At 37.4% G+C, this 19,485-nt stretch overlaps 1 protein-coding gene across 5 annotated transcripts in view; it reads right to left on the bottom strand.

The window, feature by feature from the left end:
* BAZ1A (bromodomain adjacent to zinc finger domain 1A) overlaps nt 1-19,485 on the bottom strand; it is a 94,510-nt gene that overhangs the window by 41,626 nt on the left and 33,399 nt on the right. For all 5 annotated transcript variants that reach the window (XM_021695767.2, XM_044918430.1, XM_021695769.2 and 2 more), the window contains 3 exons: nt 17,476-17,619; nt 5,176-5,277; nt 2,642-2,729 (listed from right to left, as the gene is read on the bottom strand). In XM_021695767.2, coding sequence (XP_021551442.1) covers nt 2,642-2,729; nt 5,176-5,277; nt 17,476-17,619 — 334 coding nt within the window. The remainder of the gene's footprint in view (nt 1-2,641; nt 2,730-5,175; nt 5,278-17,475; nt 17,620-19,485) is intronic.

The following is a 19,485-nucleotide window of genomic DNA, read 5'->3' as shown; positions in this document are numbered from 1 at the left end:
GACTCCAGGATCATGACCTGAGCCGAAGGCAGTCGCTTAACCCAACTGAGCCACCCAGGCGCCCCAAGAGTTAAGAATCTCTTATGATTGGGGCACCTGGGTGGCTCAGTCATTAAGCGTCTGCCTTTGGCTCAGGTCATGATCCGAGGGTCCTGGGATTGAGCCCCACATCGGGCTCCCTGCTCAGCAGGAAGCCTGCTTCTCCCTCTCCCACTCCCCCTGCTTGCATTCCCTCTCTCGCTGTCTCTCTCTGTCATATAAATAAATAAAATCTTAAAAAAAAAAAAAAATCTCTTATGATTTGTCACCCTGTTTTCATCTTATTTTATTTTCCCTCCCTTCCCCTATGTTCATCTGTTTTCTTTCTTAAATTCCACATATGAGTGAAATCATATATTTGTCTTTCTCTGACTTATTTCACTTAGCATAATACCCTCTAGTTCTATCCACATCATTCCAAATGGCAAGATTTCATTCTTTTTTGATGGCTGAGTAATATTCCATTGTGTGTGTGTGTGTGTGTGTGTGTGTATGCATACCCACACCAATATTCTTTATCTAGTAATACACATTTTAGCTGATTTACTTGATCTATTATTAATCAGCTTTACCAAAAAGATAAAAAACCACAATTCAAAGGAATGTCCCCCCATAAAATACCTAAGAATGCTTCAACAGTTTCTTAAATTCTAAAACTATTTCAAAATTATGTTTATATAATAACCTTTTTTGGTTTGCATTACTTTTGACTAATTTTGTATGGAATTTTCTATGTAAATAATCCATATATTTAACATTACAAGTCCACTGTATTAACCCAATAAATTTTCCTCAACCATTTCCTAACTGCTGAATATTTATATTTTCCCTGCACTTGGGGGTGATAAAGACTTTTTTTTTTTAACTTAAAGACTTTATGTATCAAATTTTAAAGTTGATCTGGCAAAAAGGAGAAATGCTGATAAATTCTTATCAAATTTCAACTCAGAATTTAAGTTCAGCAAAGTCAACCTCAGTTTTACCAGAAGTTTTGTGGTTTTAGGATAAATGCTAAATCCAAAAGAGTTTCAAAACTTGTTCACCTTTCATCCATCTCCAACTCTAAACTTTTTATTTTTTATTTTTTTTTTTTATTTTTTTTATTTTTTAAGATTTTATTTATTTATTTGACAGAGAGAGAGAGAGCGAGAGCAGGAACACAAGCAGGGGGAATGGGAGAGGGAGAAGCAGGCTCCACGCAGAGCAGGGACCCCGATGCGGGGCTCGATCCCAGGACTCTGGGATCATGACCTGAGCCGAAGGCAGACGCTTAACGACTGAGCCACCCAGGCGCCCCTAAACTTTTTATTTTTGGCTAGCAATTCTGAAGATTATTTTTGGTCTAATAGCCAAGATCATCATTCTTTCTAAGAAAACATGCCATTTACAGAAGTATCTTTCAGAAAATGTATAAGAAAATAATGATACAAAAATTTAAATCATTAAACAAAACAAAAACACTTCAACTAGGAATTAAATTTTCTGTGTAATAATTGTATTCGTGGTAGAACATAACTTTTAACATTTAAAACTCAATCAGTTCCGGCCATCATAATAAATCAAGAATCTATTAAGATTTTATATTAAGATCTATTAAGATGGTTGTCGACTATCCCACATAAATAACGCCTGAATATACAGAACTGCCCTTTAAATATGAATATAAAGCATATGGGTGGTTTCTTCTCATATATGCTCAAAAAATGTCAAAATAGATTTTATTTTAGTTTTTTATTTTTTATTATTTTTTAAAGATTTTATTTATTTATTTGACAGAGAAAGACACAGCGAGAGAGGGAACATAAGCAGGGAGAGTGGGAGAGGGAGAAGCAGGCGCCCCGCGGAACAGGGAGCCCGATGCGGGGCTCGATCCCAGGACCCTGGGATCATGACCTGAGCCGAAGGCAGACGCTTAATGACTGAGCCACCCAGGCGCCCCCAAAATAGATTTTAATACATCAATTGCCAATGTTCCTTATTCATACACACATAACACAATAAACAAATACATCTTTGTGTTCTTGTAGTACTCCTAATAGCAGACTACACTCACCACATTGGGTATTAAACTTTATCCACTAATAATTTTTTGTTATACTCTATGAGAAAAATGTTTACTCTCACTTTAATATTTATTTATTAATTTTCTAAAGATTTTATTTATTTGTCAGAAATAGAGAGATTGAGAGAGAGCACAAGCAGGGAGAGCGGCAGGCAGAGGGAGAAGGATCTATTTTAGCACTGTTCTTTGAATTTATTTTTGTGAGCCAGGACCCCACTTAGAAAAATACAGATGTTCCCTTCCCCTATAACATTTTCTTTTTCCAAGTTTTCCATCTCTTTTTACATGTCTTGGTTGATCTTTTTTACAAGGGGGAAAAAAAAATGCAGTACCTGAGCCATCTAGCAATTCTAGCAATTGCAAAAATAGTATTTAAGATCCAATTAATAGAAAGAAGATTACTAAAAACTGGCTCCAGATAAAATGAGAACTATTTTCAACCAACTTTGACATAACATTTCTGCAATGTTTCAACTTTATAACACAACCTATCTCTCTTTTTTTCTTCCTTCCAATAAATAATTTCACTGTTCTGATTACCTTAATTTTAATGACTCCATCTTGTGGTTCACAGTGTTGCTTCAGAAAAAGCTTTAATTTATCACGAGAAAATAAGTGTTTTCTCCGACTGCCAGGGGAAAAAGAAGGAGAAAGAGTAAAGTGTTAGTATCAAAGAATTCAATTTGAACTCTATACTCTCCAAAAATCAATAACCTCAATTTCAAGCTTAGGAAAAGAAAGATATTTCCTTTTCCAATAGTATTTATGTGTAAGTTATGAGAAACTTTATACATAAGTATTTATATGGAATGTTATAAGATCAACTTGAATGGATTTATTATAAATGTCCATTACAAACATAGTATATGCATTTGTTGCATAAGAATCACTTAGAAATCAAATAAACCTCAAGGAAAACATACTACAGAGTAAACCTAATTTTAGAAAATTAGATGATCATTCCTAGAAATACCACCATTGAAATTCTTTAAAAAATTAAAATCAGGAGGCTACAAGATATCACATAACACTAAGTCAATATTCAAATGGATAATATGAACATTCTTGAACACAGGTTGTTTCAATTTCTAAAATATTTTGTATTTAAACTTCGTATGGCAGCCAACAAATTCATGGGATTAAAATGAAAGAGAATTAGAATTAAGATTCCAAAAATACGCTATTTTTGATTCTCCCTTGCCCCCAAATTCAAAAACCACCACCACAATGGTAACAAACACCACCAGAAACAAATCAAAACAAAAAAAATACCCCTAAACACCCAAGTATTTCTGGAAAAGTTCTGGAAAGAAAGTAAATGTTTTAATTGAATTTTATGTATTCCTTCCAAGAAAAGCCAAGTTAAAAGCTTCTAAGAATGAATAAATAATAAAGGAGTTTTAAAGTAGTAGCCTCCTCAAAAATGTATATTCTTTTCTTAGAGAAAGGACTATATGAGAGAAAGGATTGGCTTACTGTGCTATCCCACCACCATACATAGAGTAGATGACAATAAGAAGGTTAATTATTTCTTGACTATTGAATAAATATACTAGTCCTCAAGAATTGTATTGTCCTACATAGCACCCACTAGCCTACTGATTAAAAAAAAAGTTAAAAAAAAAAAGTGAATAATCTATGAGCATTATTTTGAGAATACTATTTTTCAGCATATAATAAAATACAATAAACTCCAGAGATCTTAAATTAATGATGGACCCCCCAAGATCCAACCAAACAAAAAACTACACACACCCCCTCATAGTTATAGAAAGTAATATGTTATTATCACTTTTCTTTGGACTCATCAGTATATATGAGGCAAGAAGTATATGAGAATAAGTAAAATCATTTTATTTTATTAAGATTTTATTATTTATTTATTTATTTATTTATTTATTTGAGAGAGATAGAGAGAGAGCACAAGCAGGAAGAGCCACAGGCAGAGGGAGAGGGAGAAGCAGGCTCCCAGGGAGCCTAAGGAGGAGTCGATCCTGACCTGAGCTGAAGTCAGATGCTTAGCTGACTGAGCCACCCAGGCACCCCAAATAAAAGCATTTTACATCAAATGAAATGCAAGATTGACTACTGGGTGGCAAGTTGATAGTTGGCTGATAACGTCAATTTACTTTCAGATGACTAAGGGCCTAACCTCAGCAGGCAACAAAAGGGACTGTCCTAAAATAGATCTGTGTAACCTAAAGTCAATTCCTTTAAATATTAACAATTCATTACCCCTCTTTTGATTAGGACTTAAACAGGAATTTATTTTTTTATTTACTTAATTTCTTAAAAAAGATTTTATTTATTTACTTAGAGCATATGCGCGAGCAAGGGAGGGGCAGAGGGAGAGATAGAGAATCCCAAGCAGACTCCATGCTGAGAATGGAGCCCGACTTGGGGCTCAATCTCTCGACCCTGAGATCGTGACCTGAACTGAAATTAAGAATCAGACGCTTAACTGACTGCACACCCAAGCACCCTTCAAACAGGAGTTTTTAAAGATACTAATTTGTTATTATTTAACTTTAAGGAATGGAAGAGACTGATCAGATGTCTGCGTCTAATGAATAAAATATTACAAATGTGACGTATTTGTAAGTACCATCAGACTTCTCAGCATTGAAAACTGAGTTCTCTCATGAGAAGTGCCTCATAAATAGGATCCTTTTTAATTTTTTTTTTTAAAGATTTTATTTATTTATTTGAGAGAGAGAGAATGAGAGACAGAGAGCACGAGAGGGAAGAGGGTCAGAGGGAGAAGCAGACTCCCCGCCGAGCAGGGAGCCCGATGTGGGACTCGATCCCGGGACTCCAGGATCATGACCTGAGCCGAAGGCAGTCGCTTAACCAACTGAGCCACCCAGGCGCCCCTTTTTAATTTTTTAGACTGAAGACTCTTTGGGTTTACTTACAAAGGGCTCATGGAGTCCATTAGGATTCACTTAATCAGTCTGTAAGTGTACATTTATTTTAAAAAGGGAAGCAATCACATGCAACACTGTTCTATAGCAAATCTTAATTGAACACAATTATTCTATTTTAAACCAGCATAGATGAGATCCGAGTTTTACCTGATTTGTGTTGCTTTAACAATAGCACACTCATACAATTCTTTTTTAGTGGGTTGCACCTTGTACTTGAATAATAAGGGATCGACTGCATCTTTTTTCTTCCTAAAAAAGAGCAAAGACACACATCAATTAATAATTTGTTTGAAAATGAGATTTTATTTTATTTTTTTAACATTTTATTTATTTATTTGACAGAGAGAGACAGCGAGAGCAGGAACACAAGCAGGGGGAGTGGGAGAGCGAGAAGCAGGCTTCCCACCGAGCAGCGATCCCATGCAGGGCTCGATCCCAGGATCTTGGGATCATGACCTGAGCCAAAGGCAGACACTTAACAACTGAGCCACCCAGGCGCCCCTGAAAATGTGAGATTTTAAATAGAAATATAGTTTCTAAGAACACACTGTAACAGAATCCAATGCATTTTTAGTTTAACTAGGATTTTATAAGTTACTGACATCCCTCTCCATTCTATCAGCCAAAATAGTACAAAGCACTGTTTTATGTTAGGTAGGTATTTTACTCATTCAATAAATTTTCCTGTGTGAAGAAATTAACTGAAGATGAATAAGCACAAGTAAAGTACCCAGTTTAGGTAAGATAAATTTGTAAACAAATAGCTCTTGGATTTGCTTTTAAGCTTTTTTCTTAATACTATGTAAAGCAAGAGCAAAAGTAGAGATAATGTAGTTTACCCTATTTTAAGAATTGGCAGAGGCTATACATTTAATCCTTGTCTCAACCAACTTCTCATCTTGTTTTTCCTTTGAGGATGCATTCATCCATCTGTCCAATAAATAGTTAAGAGACTACAATGTGCCAAAAACTAAACAATAAGGATTAAGTAGTGAACAAAATAGAAATACAGTGGGGAGATACAGGCAAGCAAACAAACAAAAATATACAACAGGGTAGGAGGTAAGTGCTATGAAAGCAATACAGTGCAGGGTGGAAGTACTCTATTTTATATAGTGACAATCCTGATAAACTGACGAGACAGGCCTGGTAAGAAGTTAACATTTAAGCAGAGATCTGAAAGAAAAGAGGGAGCAACTCACAAGAAAATCTTGGGGAAATGAGTTCAAAGGAAGAGAGAAAAGAGGGTGTAAAGGCCCTGAGGTGGAAATAGGCATGGCTTGCACAAGAAGCGGAATAAATAAGGAGAATAAAAAATCCAGTCAGAGAGGAAGCAGAAGGGCCAGATTATAGGCCATCAATATAAAGGTTTTGGATTTTACTCTGAAAAGACACTAGAGGATACTGAATACTGGGGAGATAATGATATAACTTACACTTCAGAAAGGTCACTCTGGCTGCCATGTAACTTATATTTCAGAAAGATCATGCTGGCTGCCAGACTGTGGGGCAAGAGTGCAAACAGGGACATCCATTAGAAAGCTAGTGCACTGAACCAAGTGAGAGCTGATGGCAGTTACAGACTACGGTGGTAGTGGTGGCAGTAGAGAGACAAGTGGTTGGATTCTTGAAAAGCTGGCTCTGTGAATGCAAGTGCATATATAATGGGGATGTAAATAAGGGTTACTGAGAAGAAAATGATATGAAAGGATGATAAAAGGGGCGCCTGGGTGCCTCAGTCGTTGGGCGTCTGCCTTCGGCTCAGGTCATGATCCCGGGGTCCTGGGATCAAGCCCCGCATCGGGCTCCCTGTTCCTCGAGAAGCCTGCTTCTCCCTCTCCCACTCCCCCTGCTTGTGTTCCCTCTCTCTCTGTGTCTCTCTGTCAAATAAATAACATCTTAAAAAAAAAAAAGGATGATAAAGGAAACATTTAGCAATGAGGGTCAGATATGGTCAAAGTGTGATAAGTAGAGTATACACTGTATTTATAGAAATTCAACACGGAAGGGATGTATGAGACAATCACACAGAACTGAAGTATCTGGGGCGCCTGGGTGGCTCAGTCGGTTAAGCAACTGCCTTTAGCTCGGGTCATGGTCCCAGGGTCCTGGGATCGAGCCCTGCATCGGGCTCCCTGCTCGGCAGGGAGTCTGCTTCTCCCTCTCCCTCTGCCCCTGCTTGTGTTCCCTCTCTCGTTGTGTCTCTCTCTCTCTGTCAATTAAATAAATAAATAAATCTTAAAAAAAAAACACAACTGAAGTATTTACCTTTAACAGCATTAACTTCCTAGTTGGAGCACCAAGGATCTTTACATTGAGACCCAGCATACACAGGAGATATATTTAATCCTTCAACCTGACTATATGGAATGCAGTCTAATACTTTCTATTCTATTAAAATTCATTATTAATTTCACAACCTACATGAAGCTATAACCTACAGTTTGAAAAGCACTGTCCCAAAAGAAGAGATCAAAGAGAGAAGTCTAAGTGTTCAGGGCGCCTGGGTGGCTCAGTTGTTAAAGCGTCTGCCTTCGGCTCAGGTCATGATCCTGGAGTCCCGGGATCGAGTCCCACATCGGGCTCCCTACTCAGTGGGGAGCCTGCTTCTCCCTCTCCCTGCCGCTCCCCCTGCTTGTGCTTGCTCCCTCTCTGTCAAATAAATAAATTTAAAAAAAAAAAGAGAGAGAGAGAAGTCTAAGTGTTCAGAGAGCAATACTGATGTGAGTTCCCAATAAAGGAATTTCTTGGAATGAAAACAGGGAAAAAGAAAAATGGGTTTTGATGAATCAACAGCAGTTGTTTAAGAACAGACTTTTTTATCTTGATATCATTTTTTGAATTGGTGCTAACTTAGCAATTAATCACTACTATTTTATACATATAGGGGTTGATCAAGTATAATATAGATTGCACTTAAAAGATTTACTACCAGTTGCAATATATTATTATATTTTAAGTCACAATTATAAATGCATAAATATATTTATATATTATTTGTTTATAGAAAACTTGTTTATGGACTTTATCTTAATGGATTTAAGGCTATAAAAATGTGATTTTTGTGTGTATATAAAACTATTTTTTGTTTTTTCTTGCTATATCATGAAATTCATTTCTGAAGATAAAACATAACAGAATTAAAATCAGTTTTTCCAATCAGTGAAAATATTCTTATGGGGGTTTTGCTATAACTCTTACATAAATTCTATACAGGATAAAATCGTAACTGGATTATTTCCAAGGAAGTACAGCTATTAGAGACCAACAGGAACTGCTTGTCATATGGATTCACCTATAACATAAGAATTAAAAGATAGTATTAAAAAGAAATCCCATTTTAATAATTTTTCTCCCTTGCTTCCTAAAGCCTAGGCCTTAAATAGCTGGAATACTAAATTGAATGTAGTGATCTTAGCCATGACTGTGACTAAGAGACTGATTTTCTTAGTAACAAGTGTTACTAGCTCTACACTGGCACATTAACATCAAATATTATATTTATAGAAATTAGATTGCAATTCCAATGATTTATTCACAAAATTTTATCAGTTATTTATTTTATAAATACACCATATTTCAATATGCCTAGTTATATATACATTTTGGGGGGGGGGAGGGGCAGAGGGTGAAACTCCCAAGCAGGCTCTATTGCGGAGCCAGACATGGGCCTCAATCTCACAACCCTGAGGATCATGACCTGAACCAAAATCAAGAGTTGGACACTTAACTGACTGAGCCCACCCAGGCACCCCAATATGCCTAGTTATATATATAATTTAATTTCTACTTTTATTTTCTCATAATGGTAATTGTTTTTGTTGCTATCCCATGGACAATATTTGATACTAAAGAGGCAGTTAAAATTTTTTTCTATAGCAGTAAAATAGAAATGACAAAGGACCGAACAATTAAGCTTTCTGCATAAATAGTTACTTATGGTGTTTTATTTGTTTCTTTTTGTAATTTAAAAGCTAAAATGCTCTCATACATAAAATTTCATGTATGAACTACAAATAGCAAAACAATTAGGTCTACTTCTTTAAAAGTAACACTCAGATTCCATAATCTTACTAATAATTAAGCAGGTTATCATTACAGCCAGATTACACTTCATGAAGGAAGTCAGTTGCATAGTATTTCACAATGGGGTACACAATACACTCTTTGAGGTTCCTAAAATAATTAGTTTTCCTTGTGCTCTTGCAAATTACCACCAGGATATAAGATGTTACCAAAAATGTATCCTTGTTCATGTACTATTTTTAGGTTAGGATAATATTTTTATGGTATTTTAAACTTTAAATAGCATCTGCCTAGAGGTGACTCCATAAAACTCTGATCCACTGTAAAGGATAAAAGCAGCCTGACCTTAAATTTTTATAGCCTTAAATCACAACAGCAGAGTATATTATTAACAAGGTGTTATTTACCTACCAATCTGAGTTGCTACAAATACCATAGTTTCTTCTACAAATCCTAAAAGCAACTAGACACACTCACCTGTACTTGGCATACCTCAATCACACTGAAATCAGATGGTAAACTAGTGAATATTTTCAGGACTGTCAGGACTATTTCCGTCAGTACTGTCTATCAATTTAGTTAAATTTTCAGAGAATTTTCTGGATTGCAAATGAACTTCACTATTTGGCTCTTTCATTAAGAAAGGAAACTTGCGGGGGGGCGCCTGGGTGGCTCAGTCATTAAGTGTCTGCCTTTGGCTCGGGTCATGATCCCAGGGTCCTGGGATCGAGCCCCATATCGGGTTCCCTGCTCCGTAGGAAGCCTGCTTCTCCCTCTCCCACTCCCCCTGCTTGTGTTCCCTCTCTCGCTGTGTCTCTCTCTGTCAAATAAACAAAATCTTAAAAAAAAAAAAAAAAGAAAGAAAGAAAGGAAACTTGTGGGGTGCCTGGGTGGCTCAGTCAGTTAAGGGTCTGCCTTCGGCTCAGGTCATGATCTCAGGGTCTCGGGAACAATCCCAGCATCAGGCTCCTGCTCAGCAGGGAGCCTGCTTCTCCCTCTGCCCCTCCCCCAGCTCATGCTCTCTTGCATGCTCTCTCTTGCTCTCAAAGAAAGAAAGGAAACTTGTATCAAGTAGTTATACAAATTGTGATCTTAACAAGTGAGGATTTTCAAATATAAATTTTCTTTATATCTATTAGTAATTTTGGAGGGAAAGAAACAACAGCAGACGTAAGTATAACTACTTAACCCACTTTTTTTTTTTTAAGATTTTGTTTATTTATTTTGAGAGAGAGAGAGCAAGCACACACAAGCAGGGGGAGAAACGGAGAGGGAGAAGCAGGCTTTCCGCCGAGCAGGGAGCCCGATGTGGGGCTCGATCCCAGGACCCCGGGATCATGACCCCAGCCGAAGGCAGATGCCTAAACTGAATGAGCCACCCCTTACTTAACCCATTCTTGATGGGCAAACATAAGAGATGAGTAAAGAAAGGAACATGGAGAGCAGATACACAATATGTATATTTCAAAGAGTAAGACTACAGACAAAACCCTAAATCTCTTAACTTCAATTTTATATGATGCAAATTATCTTCTCTAAAATGTAGTCCAATCTTTTATTTAGTGCTATAAATACTAGCAAGTCAATTTTTAAAATAAAATTTGCTTGTACATACATAAAATAAATGAATAATTCTAAATTTAAAGTATTCCTTATTATACAATCTACACAAAGTATCCTAGTGGTACAAAAATTAGCCTCATTTCATTCTCAAGTATATTTAGGGGGTGCCTGGGTGGCTCAGTCAGTTAAGCATCCGACTCTTGGTTTCGGCTCAGGTCATGATCTCGTCGTCGTGGGATTGAGCCCCGCGTCAGGCTCTGCACTCAGCGTGCAGCCTGCTTCAGATTCTCTCTCCCTCTCCATCCCACTTGTGCCCGCTCTCTCTCTCAAATAAATTTAAAAAAGAAGTATATTTACATTGGTATTCAAAAGCTCTGCCATAAATCCCATGGTAAATAGCTAGATAGGAGAAAATGACTTCATACGTTACTCTAGAACTCCGTTCTGGCAAAGATATTGGAGAGTATTGCAAGAATGCTGAGATTCGGAGAGCACTAAAATGTCCAAGGCTGCTATGTCTATGACTTTGTCCATGGCTTTGTGATAAGAAGAGTAACAATTTTCTCATAGTCTCTTTCACAAACTTAGTTTAAGAAGCACATGTTTAGGAGGCACCTGGGTGGCTTAGTCGGTTAGGCGGCTGCCCTCAGCCTCAGGTCATGATCCCAGGGTCCTGGGATCAAGGCCCATATCAGACTCCCTGCTCAGCGGGAAGCCTGTTTCTCCCTCTCCCACTCCCTCTGTTTGTGTTCCCTCTCTCTCAAATGAATAAATAAAATCTTAAAAAAAAAAAAAAAGCAGCAGCAGCACATGTGTAAGGTGTTAACACCCATCTTCAAAATAAATAAGTGACTTGCTTCCTAAAACCTTGACTGCTGCCCACCAACAAAAGCTGTCCTACAAAGGTAAATACGTAGTTACTACTTAGTTCAATCAGATTCTGCAGTAAGTGCCCAGACTGATGAGTAAGCTAATAATATGTTATTCTGAGGGAATGCAACTTTATAAAAAGTCAAGCCTTTAATTTCTTACTTTTACTGATGTAAAATTGACTTTGAAAAAAATAATCAATATGATCCCCCAGATGTATCAAAATATTCTATTTAAAAAATTCTGATGACCAGAATAAAGAACTCTTATAACTGAACAAAAAGACAAATAACCCAATTTAAAAATTGAGATACTAGCCATCCCACTAGGATGGCTATAATCAAAAAACCTGAAAAACAGTAAGTGATGGTGAGAATGTGGACAAACTGGAATCCTTATATACTGATGGTAAGTATGTAAAATGGCGCAGTTGCTGTAAAAAGCAGTTTGGCAGTTCCTCAAAAAGTTAAACAATTGTCATATGACTCAGCAATTCTACTCCTTGGTACATAACCAAAAGAATTTAAAACAGGGACTTGGGCGCCTGGGTGGCTCAGTCGTTAAGCGTCTGCCTTCGGCTCAGGTCATGATCCCGGGGTCCTGGGATCGAGTCCCACATCGGGCTCCCTCCTCGGGGGGAAGCCTGCTTCTCCCTCTCCCCCTCCCGCTGCTTGTGTTCCTGCTCTCGCTATCTCTGTCTCTGTCAAATAAATAAATAAAATCTTTAAAAAAAATAAAAATAAAAAAAAAATAAAAAAAATAAAACAGGGACTTGAATAGGAGCCCATACATCAATATTCATTGCAGCATTATTCATAATAGCCAAAAGGTGAAAACTCGAGTGTCTATCAACAGATGAACGGATAAACAAAATGCGGTACATACATACAATGGAATATTCACCCATAAAAAGGAATGATTACAACAATTAGCCTCATGTTTCTAAAATAGGTATATCAAAAAGCCCTACTGTAAATCTCAACATACTACAACATGGATGAACCTTGAAAAATAGTACTAAGTGGCGGCGCCTGGGTGGCTCAGTCGTTAAGCGCCTGCCTTCGGCTCAGGTCATGATCCCAGCGTTCTGGGATCGAGCCCCGCATCGGGCTCCCGACTCGGCGGGGAGTCTGCCTCTCCCCCCTCCACTCCCCCTGCCTGTGCTCCTCTCTCACTGTGTCTCTCTCTGTCAAATAAAAAAAAAGAAAAAAGAAAAAAGAAAAATAGTACTAAGTGAAATAAGCCACACACGAAAGGACAAATACAGTATGATTCCACTTATATGAAATACTTAGAGTACATAAATTCATAGAGACAGAATGCAGATTAGAGGTTACCAAGAGATGGAGGGGGGAAAATGTAGAATAATTACCTAACAGGTACAGAGTTTCTGTTTGGGGTAAAGAAAATATTTAAGGGATATAATCCTTCATACACTCCAAACAAAACACTATTTGGGAATAGTGGTTATAGTGGTATGACACTGTGAATGCAATTAATGCCACTGAATTATACACTTAAAAGGGTTAAAACAGAAAATATTATATTATATATATTTTAACGCCCCCCCCCCAACCCAGGAATGCTGGTGACCATTTTGAGCACCTAGGCTTAATTCTAAATATGCTGCCTTAGTATGTCTCACAGATATTATGAACTAGGTGATGCTGGAAAATTTTTCTAACTCTGAACTTCCATTTCTCCTCAGTGATAAAAGAATATGACCACCTACCCTTATAGAATGGTTCTGAGGAATAAAATAAATAAGAGAATATATGTGGGTGCTGTTATACAGATCAACTAATGGAAAATACCCAATAAATAACCTCCATTCTCATCCCTTCAACCCACCTACTGAAACATGAGAAACTCCAGATTACGTTTTGTTGTCAGGGAACAACCTAGAAGAAGTAAATTTCTTACTCATTTAGGTTAGGGAATTAATAGAAATAACAGAACAAAGGTCCAAAGATGATTATGTTTCACTCTTCCTGGTATATTAGGATACAGTAGCATTCTACAAACAAGTAGGCATTTTATGATGTTGATGTATAGAGAAGGCTCAGATTCTTTGAGAATCACAAACAGGTTACAATATCTGTGAATAAAGTAATTAATTAGCTTTCTCACTTTTCCGATACCAAGGGTCTCTCCCAAGTACTTACATTCGTGGAATAAGGCACAACCTATTTAGGCAGGAAATTATGGGTCAAATTCAATAATACTCTGTGATAAGGTTGTTGTAAGTGGCAGAAGTGGAACTGATGGAAATTTATATTGCCACATATAACAGATAAAATACTTACTATTACTAATTGGGATTATGAATTAATTGGCATATTTGTACTCAAGGTAACAAATTAGCAAACTATGCATGTAGCTCATATTCAAATCTAAAAGGAAGAGAAAGGACATTAATGAGCTGAATAATAGAGTGCTGAACCTAAGAGTCTAGACATTCCTCATCTAAAGCACCTCACAGCATCTGTAAGAATTAGAAGATTAAGTTAAAAGTTACTACAAAATAAGGGTGCCTGGATGGCTCAGTCAGTTAAGTGTCTGCCTGCCTTCGGCTCAGGTCATGATCCCAGGGTCCTGGGATTGAGCCCCACGTCAGGCTCCCTGCTAGGAGCCTGCTTCTCCCTCTCCCTCTGCCTTTCCCCCTGCTTGTGCTCTCCCACTTGTGCTCTCTCTCTCAAATAAATAAATAAAATCTTTAAAAAATAAAAAGTTATGGGGCGCCTGGGTGGCTCAGTCGTTAAGCGTCTGCCTTCGGCTCAGGTCATGATCCCAGGGTCCTGGGATCGAGCCCCACATTGGGCTCTCTGCTCAGTGGGAAGACTCCTTCTCCCTCTCCCACTCCCCCTGCTTGTGTTCCCTCTCTTGCTGTCCCTCTCTCTGTCAAAATAAATAAAATCTTTTAAAAATAAAAAAAAAGTTACTACAAAATAGCCTGAAATGGTAAATCACTTTAAAATGAAAAAATATAGAAAAATAAATGCTTACTATATTTATTTATTTTTAAAAAAGATTTTATTTATTTATTCATGAGAGACAGAGAAAGAGAGAGGCAGAGGGAGAAGCAGGCTTCCCGCTGAGCAAGGAGCCCGATGTAGGGCTTGATCCCAGGACCCTGGGATCATGACCTGAGCCAAAGGCAGATGCTTAACGACTGAGCCACCCAGACACCCCAGTGCTTACCATATTTAAACATCAATTTAAATAATGTCTCATATACAAATCTATATTTAACCCTTCAAGACTCATACATAATTAACTCCATTTAAGGGATATAATCCTTCATACACTCCAAACAAAACACATGAACTACTGTCAGAGCTGCTAATACTCAATAATTTTGCATCATAAACCCTATATTCAATGAGGGACACAAACAAAAGACCTATAAATTTCTTTTTCTGCTTAATAAAGTAGCAACTCAAGAAAAAATGAGATATATCATACTGTGGAAAACAGTATGGAGGTCCCTCAAAAAATTAAAAATAGAAATACCATATGATCCAAATGAGATGTATCAAAAGACTTAATACATAGGACCATGTCATGCTTCATTCACTCACCTAAAAATCATTTTTGGTGTACTAGCTAGATGACCTTGTGCAATACCAATTAACATTTCTTTTTTTTTAAAAAGATTTTATTTATTTATTTGACAGAGACAGACACAGTGAGAGAGGGACCACAAGCCCCCCAATTAACATTTGTAAGGCTCAGGTTCTTCTTGTTAAATAAAGATAACAACACTCTTCCAGGAGTGACTAATTAGCACAATGCTTGGACAGCAAATGCTCAAATGCTAGTTATAGATACAATAGTTCAAGTTAGAAGTTGAATTACAAGGTTCTGAAGGACAGAATTTGATAGTTATTGATATTTCAGCTGCAAAGGACATAAAGGAAGTAGTTAAGAGTGGCCTCAGGGAGTTAATATCCCTAATTTATAAAGAACCGATACAATTCAACGCCAAAAAACTCCAAATAATCCAATTAAAAATGGGCAGAGGAACATGGCTTTTTTCGAACAGAAATTTTTCAAAAGAACACATACACATAAATGGCAAACAGACACATTAAAAAATGCTCAGGAGTCAGGCTCCCTGCTTGGCAGGGAGTTTGCTTGAGACTTTCTCACCTCTTTCTTTGTCCCTCCCCCGATTCGTGCACGCACACTCTCTCTAAAAATAAATAATTCTTTAAAAAAAAAATGCTCAACATCTGGGGCTCCTGTGTGGCTCAGTTGGTTAAGCAGTCTGACTCTTGATCTCAGCTCAGGTCTTGATCTCACGGTCATGAGTTCAAGCCCCACATTGGGCTCCACATTGGGCATGGGACCTACTTAAAAAAAAAAATCCTTAACATCACTAATAAACAGGGAAATGCACCTATCAGGATGGCAAAAATAAAAAAGGTAAGAAATAAGTGTTGGTGAGGATGTGGAGAAAAAAGAATTCTTGTGCACTATTGATAAGAATGTTAACTGGTACAGCCACTGTGGAAAACAGTATGGAGGTTCCTCAAAAAATTAAAAACAGAAATACCATATGATCTAATAATTCCTGTATTGGATATCTGCCCAAAGGAAACAAAAACATAAATTAACAAAGATATATGCACCGCACCCCTATGTTTATTGCAGCATTATTTACGATTGCCAAGATATGGAAGCAACCCAAGTGTCCATCAATAGCAACTCAATTTATTCCACTGAATGAGTAAAGACACACACACACACACACACACACTGGAATTTAGGCAGCCATAAAAAAGATGAGATCTTGCCATTTGTGACAACATGGGTAGGACAAACACCATATGATTTCACTTGTATGTGGAATCTAAAAAACGAATGAATAAATAAACAAAAAGCAGAATCAGACCTAAGCACGGAGAACAAATTGATGGTCGGGGGGGGGGGGGGAGAGGGGCAAAATGGGTGAAGGGGAGTGGAAGATACAGCCTTCCAGCTATGGAATGAATAAGTAACAAGACTACAAAGCACAGCATAGGGAATATAATCAATGGTACTGTAATAGCACTGTAGGGTGACAGATGATATCTATACTTTGGTGAGCGTAAGTATAGAGAGAGGTATTGAATCACTACGTCGCATAGCATTAAGTATAGAGAGATGTTGAATCACTGTCTTTTTTTTTTTTAAAGTAAGCTTTACGCCCAATGTGGGGCTTGAACTCACGACCCTGAGATCAAGAGTCATATGCTCTACACACTGAGCCAACCAGGAACCCTGAATTGCTATGTTTTAAATCTGAAACTAATTAACACTGTGTGCCAACTATGCTCAAAAAAAAAAAGAGCAGCCTCAGGTTAAGTTTCTGATTAGAATATTATGGTACTGTTCACTGACAACAGGGAAGAAAAAGACACAAGACAGACTGGAAAAAGCATTTTTAATTTTGAGATGCCGAAAAGGCAGAGAGGGAACAGAATGGAGCAATAAAGATTTAGATAGTTGTGGAGAACAGACGGAGTGGAGCTAAAGCATGTAAGAAGACTTTTAATCAGTTGAAGACTTAGCTGAGATTTTAAATTTACCTGCAGACAATGCCAATCTACATGGGTTTGTGTGATTTTTCTCCAGGAGCACTCAGCTGACCCAGGCTGTCAACTGACTGAATTGCAGAAGGTTAGTTTCTCTACCATATGCACCATAAAGTGATTAAGTATAATAATTAAAGTACAGAATTAATTTTCCCAAGTAAACCAAATTGGAATGTTTAAGTGTAACTGAATGAGGTGAACTTCAATTGCTCCTACGCAGCTGACTAGAGTTAACTAGGTACTTTCAATTTTGCAAATTCTAACACGTGTTGTTGAACCACATCACTTAGATGGATTTTACACTCTGTGATTACAAAGGAAAAAGGGAAGGATTAAAGAGAAAATTATTTCAATAGGGTATCATTAGCCAATCTGATATACATTTTAAAAATTAATAAAAATCACTTACCCATTTTGAAAGGAACTGTTTTGTGTTTCTGAATCATCACTATCACTGATGATAATAGTTTCTCCATCGACACTGCTGACATGTCCATTAGCAAAGCCATTTTGATGTGATGGAGGGAGAACTTCCAAAATCCTACACTGTAACCTGAAAGAAAATGATACATTGAAAAACGCAAATTATTTGATATTTATAATCAAGCATTTCAGAACAATCTAATTATTCTGAACAACTGAAAAGATTTTATTTTGTAGAAACTATGACTCATTGATGTAACCAAATTAATAGAAAATCTGTAACATCAAATTTAAGCAAAGGTTAGCTACAATTTAAAATAATACAAAGGTCAATTTATCAAGATTCTTAGCAATTATATTCCTTTTTTTTTTAAAGATTTTATTTTATTATTTATTTGTCAGAGAGAGAGAGAGAGAGGCAGGCAGGAAGAGGGAGAAGCAGGCTCCTTGTTGAGCAAGGAGCCCGATGTGGGACTTGATCCTAGCCCCTGGGATCATGACCTGAGCTGAAGGCAGAAACTCGACTGACTGAGCCACGTAGGTGTCCCAGCAATTATATTCTTTTTTTTTTTTTTTTTTTAAGATTTTTTATTTATCTGAGAGAGAGAATGGGAGACAGAGAGCATGAGAGGGGGAGGATCAGAGGGAGAAGCAGACTCCCTGCCAAGCAGGGAGTCCGATGCGGGACTCGATCCTGGGACTCCAGGATCATGACCTGAGCCGAAGGCAGTCGCTTAACTGACTGAGCCACCCAGGCGCCCCAGCAATTATATTCTTAACTAAAGTTACTGCTTAGAAAATCAAATACTGGCATAATATGTCATTATACAGACTGGATCTTGTAGTTTTTCAAAGCATCCAACATTTTAAATTCTGAAATTTTCCTGATCATAACCTTTTTTATCCTCACTGTAGCTTTTGTTGGCATTTTTGATCTCTATAAAATTTCCTATTCACTAGTTCTATTGCCTCTATTTTTTTAAATTAACATATAATGTATTATTGGTTTCAGAGGTACAGGTCTGTGATCCACCAGTCTTATATAATATCCAGGGCTCATTACATCACATGCCCTCCTTAATGTCCATCACCCAGTTACCCCATCCCCCTACCCCCCTCCCCTCTAGCAACCCTCAGTTTGTTTCCTATAGTCTCTTATGGTTTGTCTCCCTCTCTGGTTTCCTATTGTTTTATTTTTTCCTCTCTTTCCCTATGATCCTCTCTTTTGTTTCTTAGATTCCACATATCAGTGAGATCATATAATTGTCCTTCTCTGATTGACTTACTTCACTTAGCATAATACCCTCTAGTTCCATCCATGTTGCTGCAAATGGCAAGATTTCATTTTTTGATGGCTGAGTAGTATTCCATTGTATATATATATACACCACTTCTTCTTTATCCATTCATTTGTCAATGGAGATCTGGGCTCTTTCCATAGTTTGGCTATTGTGGACATTGCTGCTATAAACACTGGGGAGCAGGTTCCTCTTCAGATCACTACATTTGTATCTCTGGGGTAAATACCCAGTAGTGTAATTGCTGGGTCGTAGGGTAGCTCTATTTTCAACTTTTTGAGGAAGCTTCATACTGTTTTCCAGAGTGGCTGCACCAGCTTGCATTCCCACCAACAGTGTAGGAGGGTTCCCTTTCTCCACATCCTCACCAACATCTGTTGTTTCCTGACTTGTTAGTTTAGACATTCTGACTGGTGTGAGGTGGTTTTGCATTGTGGTTTTGATTTGGATTTCCCTGATGCCAAGTGATGTTGAGCATTTTTTTCATGTGTCTCTTGGCCATTTGGATGTCTTCTTTGGAGAAATGTCTGTTCATTTCTTTTGCCCATTTCTTTATTGCCTCTAGTTTGAGTTCCTTAACCTCTGCCCACTCTATCTGGATTTTATGGGCTGCAACTTCAGACATATTCACCACAATTGAAATATTTCTCTATCCCATTTTTACTATGCCAATTTGCAATAATTAAAATGTAGTATAT

The sequence above is a fragment of the Neomonachus schauinslandi genome, chromosome 9 (assembly GCF_002201575.2).
Source record: "Neomonachus schauinslandi chromosome 9, ASM220157v2, whole genome shotgun sequence".
Taxonomy (NCBI): domain Eukaryota; kingdom Metazoa; phylum Chordata; class Mammalia; order Carnivora; family Phocidae; genus Neomonachus; species Neomonachus schauinslandi.
This window is presented reverse-complemented; position numbering and strand designations above follow the sequence as displayed.